This window comes from Galleria mellonella, unplaced genomic scaffold (assembly GCF_026898425.1).
Source record: "Galleria mellonella isolate WM207_F2 unplaced genomic scaffold, CSIRO_AGI_GalMel_v1 utg64, whole genome shotgun sequence".
NCBI lineage: Eukaryota > Metazoa > Arthropoda > Insecta > Lepidoptera > Pyralidae > Galleria > Galleria mellonella.
Window position 1 is genome coordinate 5,773,552 of NW_026442133.1, and position 17,794 is coordinate 5,791,345.

At 36.0% G+C, this 17,794-nt stretch overlaps 1 protein-coding gene across 5 annotated transcripts in view; it reads right to left on the reverse strand.

Moving 5' to 3' along the window:
- LOC113512547 (WD repeat and FYVE domain-containing protein 3) overlaps positions 1 to 17,794 on the reverse strand; it is a 50,319-nt gene that overhangs the window by 7,002 nt on the left and 25,523 nt on the right. For 4 of the 5 annotated variants that reach the window (XM_052900196.1, XM_052900194.1, XM_052900195.1 and 1 more), the window contains 20 exons: positions 17,375 to 17,633; positions 16,519 to 16,667; positions 15,190 to 15,293; positions 14,749 to 14,846; positions 14,352 to 14,581; positions 13,744 to 13,849; positions 12,872 to 13,021; positions 11,820 to 12,038; positions 10,829 to 10,980; positions 10,048 to 10,175; positions 9,479 to 9,713; positions 8,696 to 8,922; positions 7,996 to 8,249; positions 7,227 to 7,478; positions 6,610 to 6,798; positions 5,616 to 5,892; positions 5,159 to 5,452; positions 4,451 to 4,702; positions 3,703 to 3,869; positions 2,725 to 2,832 (listed from right to left, as the gene is read on the reverse strand). In XM_052900196.1, coding sequence (XP_052756156.1) covers positions 2,725 to 2,832; positions 3,703 to 3,869; positions 4,451 to 4,702; positions 5,159 to 5,452; positions 5,616 to 5,892; positions 6,610 to 6,798; positions 7,227 to 7,478; positions 7,996 to 8,249; positions 8,696 to 8,922; positions 9,479 to 9,713; positions 10,048 to 10,175; positions 10,829 to 10,980; positions 11,820 to 12,038; positions 12,872 to 13,021; positions 13,744 to 13,849; positions 14,352 to 14,581; positions 14,749 to 14,846; positions 15,190 to 15,293; positions 16,519 to 16,667; positions 17,375 to 17,633 — 3,850 coding nt within the window. The remainder of the gene's footprint in view (positions 1 to 2,724; positions 2,833 to 3,702; positions 3,870 to 4,450; positions 4,703 to 5,158; positions 5,453 to 5,615; positions 5,893 to 6,609; positions 6,799 to 7,226; positions 7,479 to 7,995; positions 8,250 to 8,695; positions 8,923 to 9,478; positions 9,714 to 10,047; positions 10,176 to 10,828; positions 10,981 to 11,819; positions 12,039 to 12,871; positions 13,022 to 13,743; positions 13,850 to 14,351; positions 14,582 to 14,748; positions 14,847 to 15,189; positions 15,294 to 16,518; positions 16,668 to 17,374; positions 17,634 to 17,794) is intronic. The other variant, XM_052900193.1, reaches the window with a different exon arrangement.

A 17,794-nucleotide genomic window follows, 5' to 3' on the forward strand; every position in this document is an offset into this window, starting at 1 on the left:
ATTGCGAGTGAGCAATTCTTTGACTATCTAGAGATTTGTGAAGAAAGAATGTTATCGTCGTTTGGTGAACATTTTCTTATTATAGGTGATTTCAATCTACCAGATTATGAGTGGGATAACACAAAAAATTTTAAAACTATTAATGAGAAATATTTGCTTATGAGAGACTTTGTATCTCGAACTTCACTCGCTCAACGTAACTTTACTTTTAACAGCAATGGAAAGCTTCTTGACTTGGTATTGGCGAGTACTGACTTGGTATGTAAAGTGATGGACGCACAGCCACTTAGTCGTGTCGATATTTACCACCCCCCTTTAGAGATTAATATTACCGCAGACAATACTTCATCATTAAAGGAAAATATCATTAAGAGATTTAACTTTCATAAATGTAATTTTTTAGGTTGTACAGCGGATCTCTCGAAAGTCGAATGGCATAAATACTTGAATCTTGATTGTAATAATTTCTTACAGTTATTTTATAATGTCATATGGGAAATTATAGAAAAATATACTCCCGTGGCCAAATCTAAAAAATCCAAATATCCGTCCTGGTTCTCTCAATCCCTGATAAAACTATTAAAGGAAAAGGATAAATATCATCGCAAATATAAAAAGTTTAGCAACCCGCGTGATTTTGACACGTATTCGTTACTAAGATCCAGATCTAAAGAGTTATTTGATAAACATTTTAAAATTTACATATCACAAATGGAAGAAAATATAAAGACTAATACCAAAGCATTCTGGAGATATACTAAGGCTAAAAAATTAACAAACGATCTTCCAAACCAAATGTTTTACAAAGAGCAACGTGCAAACGATGGTTATAGTGTTGCTAATTTGTTTGCAAGTTATTTTTCTTCTGTTTACAGCCAGTCTACCGCCAAGTCATATACCCCAAAGTTTTCTCAGGCAACGCAATGTCTGTCTCATATTTATATTTCAAAAGACGATGTTATCAAGTCATTGAAATCTATCGATGCTACTAAGGGAGCAGGGCCCGACGGAATACCGCCAATATTTGTGAAAAATTGTGCAATAGCATTGGTTGAGCCTCTAACTATATTATTTAACAAGTCATTGTCATCGGGAAGTTTCCCTGATTTGTTCAAAATTGCTAAAATTGTGCCAATACATAAAACAGGCTGCAAAGCAGATATAAGTAGCTATAGACCAATAAGCATTCTTTCTTGTTTTGCTAAGATCCTGGAAGGGCTAGTGTATAAACACATCTATTCTCATCTTAGGCATATTATTGATTCCAGCCAACATGGCTTTATAAATAATCGTTCCACATTGACAAATCTTCTCGAATATATCCATTATATAAACGTAGCCTTTAATAACAAAGTACAAGTGGATTCAATTTATGTGGATTTTGCGAAGGCTTTTGATAGGGTTGACCATGAGATACTTTGCATCAAAGCACATCATTTGGGTATTCATGGCTCACTTTTGCTTTGGCTTAAATCTTATTTAATGAATCGTCCGCAAATCGTAACTATTTACGGCTATGATTCAGTCCCGTTTGAATTAAAATCTGGTATACCCCAGGGCTCCAATTTAGGCCCTCTATTATTTATTTTATTTGTCAATGATCTTCTCCAAACTTTAACATGTGAGCATTTAGCCTTTGCTGACGACATAAAGATATATCGTACGATAAGTTGTGATCTAGATTGTGAAATACTGCAGCGAGATATCAATCGTTTGCATCAGTGGTGCATTGATAATAATATGAACTTGAATATATCTAAATGCCACGTCATATCTTTTACTAAAAATAGAATTCTTATAAGTTATCCATACTGTGTTAATAATATGCGTTTGGAAAAAAAGGAATCCATTCGTGACTTAGGTATTATATTTGACTCAAAATTGTCATTTATACAACACTATGATTATTTAGTTGCAAAAGCAAATAGAACTCTAGGCTTTATCTTTAGAACAACTAGACCTTTTAAAAACTCGCATACTATCTTGTCACTCTATACATCACTAGTTAGAAGTTCACTTGAGTACTGTTCTGTTATTTGGTCTCCTTTTTATCAGAACCACATTGACAGAATAGAAGCAATTCAAAAACGCTTTGTTAGATTCTTGAGCACTAAGTTTGGTCTGAGAAGGAAACTTCAATCATATGAATTAAGACTTAATCACTTTAACATTAATTCTCTTATAAATAGAAGATCTATGTCTGATTTCATTACTCTTTATAAAATAATAAATTATAAATGGGACAGTAGCACATTGTTGAGCCTTGTTTCATTTCGTACAGGTAATAAAAGAATACAAAAATTATTTTATATACCGATTTGTAATAATAATGTATCGTATCACAATCCAATTATCCGCATGTGCAGAAAATATAACAATGTATGCAAGGACCTTGATATCTTCCAACAATCCTTGCAATGTTACATTAAGGCTGCCAATTTGTTACTTTAAATTTATAGCCGTCATTATTTTAACGTATATAATATCGAATGTTATCCTGAGCAGTTATTGGAGTGCAAATTTAATGCCGTTTTATGTAATATTTATTTTATAAATGTATTAATTTGTAATCTGTTGCCTTGCTATAAATAAATAAATAAATAAATTATTGTACTCGTTTTTGAGCTGTTACGTTACACACAAATTCTCTTAGTGAATATTCCCTTATTTTTTTTTTTTATTTATTACATAATGTTTGTAAACGAATAGTATTTATTCACGCACCTGACACTGAGTGCAATATGGCGCTGTATCGTCTCGTATCCAATGATCCGCCGGACCACCCTTCGCTCCGGATGAGCTAGACATATCCGGTGCTGACCAACGGAATATCTGCAATGACACAAAATTAATTACACTGATACATTGGCATCAATTTATGTACAAAGCTATAAGTTACATTTTTAGTTGTTGGAAACCGTTTATGTCTATGAAATAAATATATAAATAGTACTGTAAACATTATAAGATGCTATCTAGTAACAATATAAGCAGAGCGTGTACTATAGATACTAGGTAACTGATACATGAGTTCATATAATTTATTGAAATGTTTTTAAATCCATATATATAATAACATTGAAAATAAAAAATAATAAAAAAGATCAATATTGAAAAAAGTAAAGAGATGTGTTACGCCACTAGACCACCAAGATCGTCAAAAATACATGCACTGCCAAGGGAGAGAGTATATATAATATATGCTTTTTCAAATGGATGATAATGGAATGCTAGCCCTGTCTGCGCTATCAGTATACACTGGACATCATTGACGGACGATAGGACGATAGGAAAATAGGTCAGTTGGCCCATTGTGATGAATTCATCAAGAATACTCTTTGTAGTTGGTCTAAATTGCAAGTAATAAGGCCTCTAGTCCTTATTAGTAATGATCCCTTCTGCCTCCTACTTTGTATAGTATACTAGCGACCCGCTCCAGCTTCGCACGGGTGTACTATACTTCACATCACATTAGAAACCTCTAAAATTACCAGTGTTTCTCTATTATGCATGTATTATTCTCTACTATATTATACATATAAACCTTCCTCTTGAATCACTCTATCTATTAAAAAAAACCGCTTCAAAATCCGTTGCGTAGTTTTAAAGATTTAAGCATACATAGGGACGGACAGACAGCAATAGCGACTTTGTTTTATACTATGTAGTGATGTATAGGTATACTATGTATGGTATACATACCCGTCCGCGTGCGTCGCCGACAGCGAGGCCGCGTCCGCTGCGAGCGGGCGCGACGGCGGTGACGGCGGCGGGGCAGGCGTTGTCGCGCCGCTCGTACGCCGTGTGCATCGTCAGCTTGCCGCGCAGCACCAGCCGCCGCCTCCACTTTATCTCGCCGCCTGCCGCTGTTATCGCCCAACACAACATTACATATTACATGTTCTCCCTCAGGTAGTAGTTACTAATCTACTGAACATACGTGCATATCCCAATACAGTTACAGTACACATACATAGTAAATACATTTTCTTATTACTATTATTTACCCTGGGTGTTCTCCACTGTTCAGTTCTAGTGAGGGCACACGGGTATATAGGCCCAGTTTGTCAGATTACTGCAGTTTCGCTACAGTATACCAGTACCAGAGGGAGACTTTGTACAAAAGTCGTTTGCTTGGGTACCTCTGTCCCATTTGTGTTTATCATTCGTGTAAAGCAGTTGTGTTTGCATGGCTGTGTTTCGGTTTGAAGGGTGGGATATGGCGTGAATTTACAGGGTACAGAGGAATAACATCTGAGTCCTCAGGAATGGCAACGCATGGGGGTGTCATGGGCGTAACAGTATACTTTGTTATGTCCATGGTACTGCTCATGTTTATAGGCGATGGTTACCATTTTCCATCAGGTGGGCCGTCAGCTTGTTTGCCATTCTAAGTTGTATAAAAAAAAAATTATAATAGAAATGAATGGAATAATAAATAAAAGACAACCTGTGTCAGCGTTCGTGGCGGCAGCGCGTGCTTGCCGCGCGTGCGAGGCGTGCGAGGAGTGCGCGGGCGCGGGGGCGGGCGAGGCGGGCGAGGGGGAAGCGGGCGCCGACACCAGCACGAACGAGTCCGTGAGACTCGTGTCCGACTTGCTCGCGCGTAATCCACCCTCGACGCCCGCGCCGGTGTCCTGCGACGGACCCCTCGCACCCTCCAGCGACCCCGACTCCGTCGACTCGCCGATACTACCTCCACCTATATTAACAATTTATACTCTTCACTAATACAATTAATTGGGTGCAAGTACCCTCTAGTGTCAAGAATTTCTTGGCCTCCTTCGTTATACTCGAAGGCCGCACATGTGGTTTACCGAGCAATGGCTTTACGTGCTCTCCAAAGCTCGAAAAAAACGACAATCACTTTTTAAATATACCCAAAAATTAATTTGAAGCGCAAGTACTAATCTAAAGTCTAAAGGAGTATAAAGTCCACTATGCTTTTTTTACTCCACAAAGGTGGCAAACAAACATGAGCTCAATGCTAATGGTAAATGTTTGAGAAAAATAGTGCTGACGAAAATTAATTGCAAATTCTACATTATTAATTACTTACCCTACCTAATGCTTCAATCTCTCAAATTCATTTAGTAAAATATTTATTTCCAAACAAAAATTTAAACAATTAAAATATTATAAAACATCTTGGACTTACTTTTACGATACAAAGGATTCCCTTTTGACTTTCTCCTAAGCACAACATTTCCTTGCTTTTGAAGTTTACTCCTATGTATACTATCTGGGTCTATCTCTAAGTCTTTTTCATTGTCGTACTCTTGCTTGGCTTCGTCGCACGAGTCTATATTATCGTCCTTCTCTTCTGAATAATGAGCATCTTCATTATCACTACAAATGTCTTTCTCTTCATGTCGCCGTGCAGACTCTTTGGCACTGGTGGTCTCACACGCGTCAGATAAGGAACTTTCAGAACCCGACTTTGTGAGATTCCCTAAGAAAAATTATAAACAATAGTTACGAAATTTACTTATAAATAATAACAGAAAAATACTGGTGAAACTTGGCACTACTTTAATATAGTAATTCCAAATATCACCAGTATCTGATACCCTGTTGAATATTAGAAACAGCAAGAAAAAGTTTAAGATTATTACCTTCATTTTCATGAGATAAACTCATTTGTTTTACTAGCTCTTCTACTCGCTTGATAGCTGCCTCTCTGTCAGTTTGTTCCATATCTTCAGTTTTTGTCTCACTCTCCGATTTAGCTTCATATTCAGATTTAGTGTCTTCACTGTCTTGCACAGACAGCTTTTGTTGATCTAGATCTTTTTCTATATCTATTGAAGTAGGTTCAGGTTCTATACTAACAGCTTCTATGCTGTCATTTTGATCTTCTACTGTTTCTGCTATATAATCTATTGACCACATCTGCAATAATTAAAAAAAAAAAAAAATTTATTATAATAGACAAGTATAGAATTAATAAAATATTACAATTGTTTATAAAGCATAGATCATATTGAAATAATACGAAATTAAATTATTTATTAGATCAGTGAGTCTATTAATACTGACTGGCTGAAATATAATTATATCATCAGAAAATCTGTCAGAATTTTCTCTAGTAAAATGGTCATTTATTAACATTAAAAAACGCTACCCAACGTAATGGAATCTACTCGTATTCTGAGAATATTTCTAAAGAATGACAACATTTATTATCTAGAATCATCAAAGTATCAAGGCCAACTTGATAACGTTTGCTTTTTTGAAAATTCAAGTTCAGAGCCATTTTCTGTAAATTTCTATGACATCGTCTTGCAGTATACGCTAAACGATATCAACGGGAATATTAATAGTATCTTCACGCATCCGCAACCGTTTTGTTTCTCTATTATGAATGTATAAATGTTTATTTACTGACTTGGCAAACACTTTTTCGCTCATCATCATCTACTCTAGAATTTGTATAGATTTAAAAAATATCCTACTATCTCTCAAGTCAGATGAAACAATACACATTTACAAAATTTCATTAGGATCAGATAAACGAACACATTGACAGATAATTTTTACATTATTATGATTTATAACAATATTTGGCATGACATAGGTGTGTGAATGTTCAACGGAACGCTGCATTACCCTGACGACGCCATCGCTGGAGCCGGTGACGATGACGTTGAGCGGGTCCCACTCGCGCGTCTGGCTGAAGGCGACGCACAGCACCTGGTGCGAGCGCTCGCGGCCGCCGCCCGTGTCCGCCGCGCCCACCAGCTCGCCGTTGATGGACCACGCGAACACAGTGCTGCCGCTGCACGTCGCGATGTCGCCCTGCATATACACATACGCACATATTGTACCCGTATATTTATAATACAAGGATATTTGTGGCGGACGCATGTCACCAGCACCTGGCATAATCATGTGACTTATAATATAAAAGAAATTTGTCACTACAACAAAAAAATTACACCAAATTTTAAAGAAAGGTCTGAGCAGATTTAAAAATTCTCGAGCCCGATTTTTTTAAACTACACAGACCTCGCCCGCCGCGAAAAATTAAAACTGCATTATTAATCATTAAATTTTTAAAAAATTCATTTTCTTAGTCTATAAATAAACTTATTGATTTAAAAAAATATATTATATATGTCACATTAATCAATAGCGTAATTTTTAATGTACAAATACTGTGAAGGAACATCAAAATAAAAGAAAGGGATTTATTATTATCAAATATATTAAGTAATGCAACATACCGTAAGATCATCGATAGCAAGTGCAGAAACGGGCGGATACGGAAGTGGGTACGATTCCGGCGGTAGCAGCTGTCTGATGAAGGTGCCGCGCTCGACATCCCAGACTATAGCCTGGCCGTCACGGCTGCCGCTCACTACTAGGTTGTAGGCGGGGCTGGCCGCCAGGCACGTCACCGCCTCCTCGTGCCCGTACAGGCACACCTTCACTGCCAGCCGACGCCGCCGTGCCCAGTACTGCCACACTGTCACCACCTACCGCCACATAACGTTCGTTAACATGCTTATTGTTATCTTATTTAGAGTTTTCATTGTATTGGACTTGTTTACATTGCATTCTTTATCATTCTTTTAATTATCAATTGTAATTTTTTGGAAATCCAAATAACTATTTTTACTTCAGAATCACACAGAGGATTTATTGGTAGTTCGTTTACAGATTAATATTAACTTGTACCAATATAACTAAATATTATACCATTCTATTACCACAAAAGGACGGAAAAGAGTTTATTAGTACTGAAAACTAATGACCACATTGCTAGAAATATACCTTATCAGGTCGTCCTCCACGCGGTTCCCCCTGAAAACCATCTTGGTAAATTCTTTATGAATTTTTCAGAATAGGCCAACTAACCTGCTTTCATCCTCACATATCATCTCTCACTAATACCCGCAAGCGCCACTAGCGTAGGCAAGACTAACCATTCCATTATCACCCACTAAAAAAATTATCACAAAAATATTGTTATAAATAAAGAAACAAACTCACCGTGCTAGTACCCGCGGTGACAATGGTCTTAGCTGATGGACACACGCACGTAACTATCTCGCCGCACGCTTGCGCCACCGTCTCGCACACAAACACGGCTTTATCGTTGTCGTAATTGCCAATCCTGAGCGAGTGGTCCGCAAAGCCCCAGGCCACGTACTTATTGTATGATGGTGGCATTAACACCTTGTTTTGTTCAACTGCTAATATCGCTTTATCCGTGTAAAGAATTTGACCGACTGGACCTTTTACCTCTGTAATATTTAAGAATAGATATTTACCAATTGACTCCTCTATTTTAATAAACTGCCCCTTGTATTACTGATCATCGTCGTCATTTCAGGCGTTAACTGTCTACTGCTAAACATTAGCCTTCCTCATAACGGAGTTTTGCCAGTAGTTGCCACGCTTGGCAGGCGGGTTACTAACCGTAGTTAGGCTTTTAGAAATGTTTTAAAAGGGACACTACACTGCCCATCTCTCTACCATTAGGTTCCCTTAGTCGCTTCTTACGACTCACACAGGAAAGCAAGGGGTAGCCAATTCCGGAACCAGAACCATACGGCCATAACTTACATTACGGATATTTCCCTTTTCTATTTTGATATAATTAAAAATCATATAATAATATTATAATATATGCTATCTATCTGTATTACAATATGACTATTAAGAGGATTATAACATCAAATGGTCTAACCTTTAACAGGCTGTAACGAAGGTCTTAAGTTCTCCAAATTGTGGAAGAATAACTTCTCTGGTGGGGTGATTCCTTGTGATGGTATAATATTGTTAGGATCCAGAATGGTCGAACTCCGCTGCGACATTTTTTTGCTAGGATGTGCTTTCTTAAATAACTGCTTTGGTATTTGACCAAAGTTGTTTATGAATCCAATAGTAGCATTTTTCTTGAGCGGATCGTCAATGCTGTAAGACAAACATTACATTATAAAATTTAAAAACCCAATAAATGCATTGTAAATATGGGTTTGACGGCAATAAATTTATTTTAAAAGACTTTTATATTCCACATTACATCTCAGTCTCGATGTCACCGCTGAGTATAAGTCGAACTAAATATAGCTTACCATTGTTTTGTATTTCTACCTACTAAATCAATATTTTTAACTACGTGTTAGAGTATTCCAACACTTCGCGTGTTTGCTTTTTTTTGCTTATAAATATATGCACACTTATCCAAAAATAAAACGGGACTATCCATTGCAGGTTTTGATATTTACTTCTATTGAGATTTTATTTATTTATGTTCCTAAATATGTAGGCAAAATGGCTAAGTGTAAACAGGCTTTACTGATACATATACCACTTTCAGAGTATCTTCATAGTTTCGTTGACATTAATTTATGACTGTATGAATGGATGACGAGTATACAATTACAAATTCATAATATATCGAGAGTTAATTCAAAGCAGCAACAGATTTATTTACACAAACATTTCTCTTGCACCTGCATCGACTTACTTGTATATATCGACGTTGCCCTCATAAAACAGGTGATGGAAGACGTTGCAGGCATCGACGGCAGGCTGTCCCTGCTGCTTGTAGCCGAATACTAGGTCGATCCAGTGGTGCAAGCGGTGCGACACGTAGTCGGACTCGAGAGCAGCGCGATGCAGACGGATGAACTCGCGCGGATCTCCGCGAGCCCACGGCGGTAGTACCACATCGCCCAATGCTACACCAGACTGTTTACAACCTGAGTAATAATAAATAGTCTTACCGTCTTTTATATTAAAGTACATGTCGTGAAACGTGTTTGCGTATATAACATATGTCATGTTTTGGTGAAAACCGTAATATTTATACAAACAAAAATCATAATATAAAACATGTTGATATAATTCCAACCTTTAGTTAACAAGTTGGAATTTATTATACATGTTTAAACAAAACTTGATGTTACACAATGTAGTAGTATTTATTAACATAATATTTATAAATGTACTTATCATTCTCAGATACAATATGAATGTATCTCAATAATCTATTAACTATCTTAGTATATTAATAATATATGAAAGAATACTTACCTAAATCAAAGTTATTTGAATTGACTAAAAACTCGGGTAAATAAAAGAACTCCGGTATTAATTCCTTAACATCAGCCATGTTATGTCGCGATGCCGAGTTCCATGCTTCTTTTACCGAATGAAACATTCTGTAAAGAAAATAATCAAATAATGTAATAAATTATTATGCATCAATTATAGACTTTAAAGACAATGGCTGCATAAAGATGCAATGACAATTATTTTGGGTAATATAAATAAAAAAAAAAAATTATTATTCTAGCAGGGTTTTTTTTTGTAATAAATAATTTTTATTAACAGCATTAAAGTACTTGCAATATTTTAAAATTTGCTACCAGATACAGTACTATTATATCTGACATAGTATAGAGTGTCTGACAATAAATGGAACAATGATTTATAAATAATAATAATGATTGTAGGCAGTCGATGGACGAAGTTGGATTTCAATTCATTCTTATTCATAGTCAGCAATGGAAAAAGAAACATCAAAATAATGATAATTATATACTAGTAATTTGGCCGTGTGGTCCTGGCATAGAATAGGCCACCCCTTCCTATCCCGTGGATGTCGTAAGAGCCGACTTAGGGAGGGCGAGGGATGGGTAGCAGTGTCCCTTTTAAAACATCTCTAAAGCCTAACTGCCTAAAAAGTATCAATCTGCCTGCCAAGCGTGGCAACTACTGGCAACCAAAAAGGGGAAGCTTATGTTCAACAGTGGACAGTTAAAAGCTGATTGATGATGATGATGAAGATACTAGTAATAATAAAAGTGATTACCTGTCAGCGAGGTCGAAGTGTCCGCCCTGTAGCCGTAGAAAGTGTTGCGTAAATGGTTCCATACGCACGAGGTACGAGCACACGATCATGGCGGACGAGTAGTGTGTACCGTAATGATATGGAGGCGTCTCCCCGTGTGGGTCGTCCCATTCCTATCAAGAAATATAAACAGTACTCAGTTGACAATTTAACTATGTTTTGATAAGCTATGAGGATATAGTTTTTTGAAAGATGAATACAATAATAAAAACTGTAAAAATATAAAGGAAAATTTAACTATAGTGTGTTTCAACACAATAAAAATATAAATATACGAGTAATTGACCCAACCATAAGATAGTCTGCTGACTTCCAACAGTTGTATAAATAAAAAATCTATTGTTTGAATGTTTCTGTTACTAATTTAATTTAGTGGTTTTGTAATATTTTTAAGAAAACTTGTTTATATTTTCATTCTCTTCTATTTAAACAGACGTATTATATATAAATTTATGAATATTAATCATCAGCATGCATTTAATTTTATTTTTAAAAAAGTTTTACAGAAGTACCTACGAAAAACATAGATTTTTTAAACTTTTTATGATATTTATAATAACAAGCTAAAGTCCCACCTGATCGAAAGCGGTAACCGTCGCCTTTACATATAAACAACACCATAGACATCACAGTAGACATGGTAATATCCATGCTACTCTTCTCATGCATTGCCATTCCTGATGATTATGAAGTTATTCTATGTTACGTCTAAGTTACCTCTATACCCTGTAATTTCTACCATATCCCACCCTTCAAACGGATTCAAATCTAGAAAGTTTTGCTGCCACTAACATGCTAATTTAAATTACGTATAACGATACCACCAATATATGATTAAGGTATTTTCTAAAGAATAAAGTTATTATATTGGATAGAAGCCATATTATAAATTATTAAGTAACAAGTTTGAAAATATGTAAGAATGTATATGTATATATATTTCAATAATTACCTTATATCTTTTCCGGAACTGTTCCAATCTGTCCGGACTTTGAGCACCCATAGGTTTGGTAAGGTCACGAAAAGTGGCCGGGTCCGTGAGATCGAGATCTAGCGAGTCATAATCGGCGAGTATCCATGGAAACACTGGATACTGCATCAAATCATTATAGGATCGTCCGGCTAATGTGTTCAAGTGCATCAAATACTGGAAGTTAGATATTTCGCCTCTCTAAAACAAAAATTAAATATTTCATACAATATAAAATAGAATACTACATTACATAATACATTATAAAAAAGATTCTTTTTTGTTTAGTAAGACAATATTAAAGTAGAACCAAATCAAGAAAAAAATAAAATATTTATGTAATGTTTTATTGTTACGGTTTAAGACATTGATTTCTCAATAGAATACAAATATTCATTTAAATGCGATTATAACTAACTCAAAACTAATTATATTTCTTTTTACTGTCAAATATTAAAATATATATGCATGATAATGCTTTTAAATTTTATCCTCAATTTCGTTACGCTGTAGACATCTGCAGATAATTCAAAATGTATGCATGTAAATGCATGTAAGTTTGTTCTACCACTATATCGTGACGGTAAAATTATAAGATATTGAGCCGCCAGAGATTATATATTTTACTACTGTGAATAGACTACTATAGTGGAACACAAATTGTGCTGTCCTAAAACTACAATGTTATAATGATAAAAGGTTGCCTCAAAAACCACAAATATTTCAAGTCACTTTTATCTAGTCATATTTTATTGAACTTGATTATAGGGCTTTCGTCATTTACGGAATGTTTCGAATCTGTTTTTAATTTATATTTAAAACTTAGTAATGATGCTGATGTAAAATTTTCTGACGTTAAACCTGCAATTCATATTTCAATGTTCTTTTTCTTCAGTATTTTATAAAAGAGCCATTTATTATAAAATTTCAGTATAAATGTTGTTTAATTAGCAGCGGTGGGTTGATTTTAGCAGTTTATTTACGTTAGTAAAATATGTCGCGTTAAGTTATAAAATGTTGCTAGAGTAACATACGAGCCAGCGCTGCGTGACGGAGGTGTCGCCGATGAGCGTGGCCAGCAGGCCGGCGGGTTGCTCCACGGCCACGCCGCGTTTCTGACCCGCCACCGAGCCCGCCGCGCTGTCCGCCATGCCTGTCGCCAGCGACGTAAACCGGCTGTACACCTGTACATCAATATTATACATTTCAATCACTAGTATACAGTTATAGGCTGGAGGAAAAATATTATTACATTATTAGTGATATAACCTGTCAAGTTAAATTTCACAAGAACCTCTTGGAAACTATTGGATTGGATTGGGACCCGTGCAGTATATTGTATTGTAAATTCTTTATTGTACATACTTTACATTGTACACATTAAAAAGATTTAATATACAACTTATCTCATAGAGGAATCTTTTACAGTCAACCTCTGAGAAGCTGAATGAAAACTATAGAATGTTCGAGGGTAAAAATTGTACAACTAAAGTAAATAAACGGAACTAAATACTTAATAATACATAATTAAAATTAAACATATATTCTATACCTATAATACAATAATAATTGTACATACAATATAAAGTAATGGAGACGTAAATTTATAAATTTAAAAATTTATAAACCTACACATATATATAAATAACACATAAATAAATAGGAATACATATTTTCACAATAAATACATACATCTTTCTTTTGATCTTTATCCAGCCAATACTCACCCCTTTTTTTAAGCGTAATATAATCTTTCACAAATTTTATACATCTATTCTTTGGTTGAATCTTTTTACGCCTATCGACATTCATATTCAATATTGATTACATCATATAAGACAGTATTTCACATGAAAAATTCTAAAGTTTACCTTAAAAACTCCACCATCAACTTAGTCTATCTTACCTTTGTTCGTACTTTTCGAGGAAATGCAAGCAAGTAATTTCTGCCATCACTTGAAAATACTTCCAGTGCTATCGGTTGCAACAAATATCGCCTCTTGTGTACTTCTCTGTTCAATAAAAAATATTTAGAAATTTAATTATATAAAAAAAAAAATATAATTTGACACAAGAGCAATAACTATAAGTTCTTAAACAACAAGGTTGAGAGATGGGATAAACTCAACTACAGTGGTAGCAGATAACAAGCAAGACACATAATGGGCGTTTTAATTGAATATATGCTAATAAGGGATATACTATATAAGAAGGGTTCTATCCTTGGACACATTGTGCAAATTGTGTAGTGAGGAATTGGAATCCATGAAACAACGGATGTGCAATTGTGATTCATTGGCAAGTATGTGTATGAGTCTACTGGGAACGGATTATCCAGAGCAAGGGGACTAGAGACATCTTAAATCGCGAGATATCACAATGGTAACCCATAAGATCTATAAAATGGTAGTATAAAGAAGGGGAAAGCACAAAAGATCTCAATCGGTCAACATGCAACGGCTTAGCTAACTCCATGCGTGAATAAAAGTGTTTATTTTATGAGATGTAACTCACCTTATATCTTCGTATAAAAATTTTGAGCATTGCCGCTGATTACTTCTCTGGATACCTTGACTAGGAAGTATTGGTTCATAGTCGTCTGGGCAACTGTCCAAATCCCTAATCTCTCTATTTTTGAGTAAAGTAAAACCATCAATGATGTAACAATGTTCGCGGCCAAATAATAATAAACCTTCTGTAGTGTCTAGGCCTTGTATTCTCGCACAGCGGAACATATGAGAAATCTGAAATAATGTTTAACATAAATATAGCATAAACAACTTAAACTTGGATAAAAGAATAATTTATCAAAATTAGCAACACCTCTTCGCGAGTACAAAATAACTAACTTATTTAAGTAAAATATATTAATTTTTGTTAATAATATCAGGAAAGATTACGTTCAAATTACCTTTTCATGATGTTCAAGTAACCTCAGTAGAGTTTGATTGTCTGGAGGAGGTTGTTGTTGCTCATCCTCGTCTTCATTGTCAGGTCCATCTTCATTTGCTAAAAAAATATGCATTAAAGAATAAAGTCCATGGTACATAGCAGTTAAACGTCATAACTGTTTATAAAGATTGTGATGAAAAGATACAAAAATATACACAACATTCGGAAATTATGTGCGTTTTCAGTGAAGCGAATTACTTAGCAATTAAAATATATAGTAAATTTTTATCTTTAAAGATTTATATTTCTTAAAATTTATGCATTTACGTATATACAATTACAAGTGTTGATTTTTTTATATATATAGCATATATATGTTATAAATTAAACTAAGTCTCCTTTACTTTAAAATAGTTAAAAATAATTATATAATAAAGCTAACGGTATATTTTGAATATACCTTCGCCAGAGGTTTGGTTCGCACCACGGCTCACCACGCCGCTGCTCACCAGGTCTGATGGTGAACCGCCCTCGTTGACCACATCCAAAGATGTGTCTCTATTACTGAAACAAAATAAAAAAAAAATCTAACTAATTGTTGACACGATACACGTAGTTTTGTCAAAAGCTAACAGTTTGTATGGGAAAAAGGAAAATGGTCTTTGTACGAGGTCTGTCCGGAAAGTTCGTATAAAAGTGTTCTGGAATGCGAGAAAGAGGAGTGGGGAGGCCAGGTAAGCGCAGGACCCCTTCCTTATGTCCCTAACAATGCTTCAGTTCTGGTCTGACCGCCGTGCGGTGCGAACTGGCTTGTCACGCCATCTGTGAAGTTACCTCTTAACGAAACCCCGTCGGCATGGAGCCCGCTTCCGTTGAAGAGCAGCGCGTCGTAATCAAGTTTCTCTCGAAACTCGGCAAGAATGGCCGTGAAATTTTTGCCGATCTAATTCGATAAGACATCCGGGGAACCACGAACAAAAAAATCAAGAAAATCCCGCTCAAATGTCAAGACAATGTTGATTGTTTTTTTCGATGTTCGGGGGATTGTCCATCAAGAATTCGTCCCTCCAGGCCAGACAGTTGATGGAAAATTCTACGTCGATGTGCTCAGACGCCTCAAAGCTCGTGTGGCACGAGTTCGTCCAGAATTGGCGCGAGAGGGGCGTTGGATTCTTCACCACGACAATGCCCCTGCCCACACCTCTCTTGTTGTCCGTGAGTTTTTGAGTAAAAATTCCATTACGGTGACCGAACACCCCCTATTCGCCGGATTTGGCCCCGTGTGACTTCTTCTTGTTCCCAAAAACCAAATTGGTACTTCGGGGGCGGCATTTGGGGGACATAAATGAGATAAAAAAGCTACGACGGGGCAGCTGAGAAACCTACAACCAGAGGACTTTCAAGGAGCCTTCTCACAGTGGAAACGGCGTTGGCACAAGTGCATTATGTCACAGGGGGAGTACTTTGAAGGGGATAAAATTGATTTACCTGAATAATTGTAAAATAAAATTTTTAAAAAACTTTTATACGTACTTTCCGGACAAACCTCGTATGTTTTTTTTTTCTAATTTCTCTTTTTAAAAGATCTTACTTGAATTTCTATGAATATTTAAAACAAAAATAGTTTGTTAGGCATTGCTATTCTTGCGTATTTTTATTTTTATTTATATAAATAAGATATTGTCTTACAAATACTACATATATAACTATACGCGCTACGTGTAGTTCGTTTGAAGGAGTTTAATAAATGAAGGTAACATTAGATATGGTTATATAAAGCAATACTAACTTAGCGACTTCCTCTTCATATGTTTGCAAGTCAGCAGGATCTATGAAGTCTGTCTCCCCCAAATTGTTACTGGACGTTCGCCACTGTTGATATACCTTATAATATTCTTTACTGTCCAAACTCTGTGCCACTTTGTACTTGAGTTGTTTCTGAAAAATAAAAATATATAATTATTGATTACAAAGTGATTACAAAAATTAATGTTGCTTTAGAAAACAGGAATAAAAATAACATAGGGATATACCAGTGGTCTAACTTATGAAAAAGTTGAATTTTTAACTGAACCTTTTAATGAATTTGATTATAATATATATTTTGACATTTTTCTTTGTCGTTCAGGCTCTGTAGTATAGATAGAACGTAATAGGTAATCTTGGATTATATAGATAAAGCATCAAGCATTAAAAACAGATCAACTTTTTGTCAGCTAATTTTCAAATTAACTGATTCGTTTTTTTTTATCAATATTCTCTATGTTTACGCATAAAATGCATCTTGACGTATTATTTTATAAATAAAATTAATGTTTACGCATTAAAAAGATACAGAATTTATAAGACAAAATAAATATAGAAGTTATAAAGGAATTTATTTTTTATTTTATTTATTTTTTATTGACCACATTACAAAAACAATGTCTGGTACAAAAGGCGGACTTAACACTATATAGCATTCTCTCCCAGTCAACCTTTGACTAAACAGAAATTTTATTATGCGGTGAAAAAAAAAATATAAATATTTATCACACAAAATTGTATGAAAAAGTTGAGCCGTTCGTGTATGGAGACACTCCTATGTATATAATGTAAGTGTGTACCGCATGTGAGCGGCGGTGGGACTAGAGTACTAGACTAACATTGTCGGGGTTGTCGAGGTGCGGGCGGTAGGGGTAGTGCAAGTAGAACATGTGGTTGCGGCGCAGCATCTTGCGCATGCGGCAGGGCCCCTCGGTGCAGTCGAGCAGCCACTTGTGCAGGCGCGCGGCGCGCGGCGGGCCCCACAGCGCCCTCTCGCGGGTCAGCTCGCGCCACGCGCCCGCCCACTCCGCCTGCACGTAGCGCGTCGTGTGCGCCGCCGTCACGCCCGCCGCCTGCAGCGCGCCCGACCACGCCTGCCTGCGGACCGAGCCTCGCTCTGCTCACTCAACTTCTTCACTTCACTGCACCGCTGCGCTTTTCGTACTTATCAGTAGGCATTTTTGTTGTTTACGATAAAATATTACAATTTTAATAAGATTATAAATATACTAGCGGCCCGTCCCGACGTCGCTCGGGTG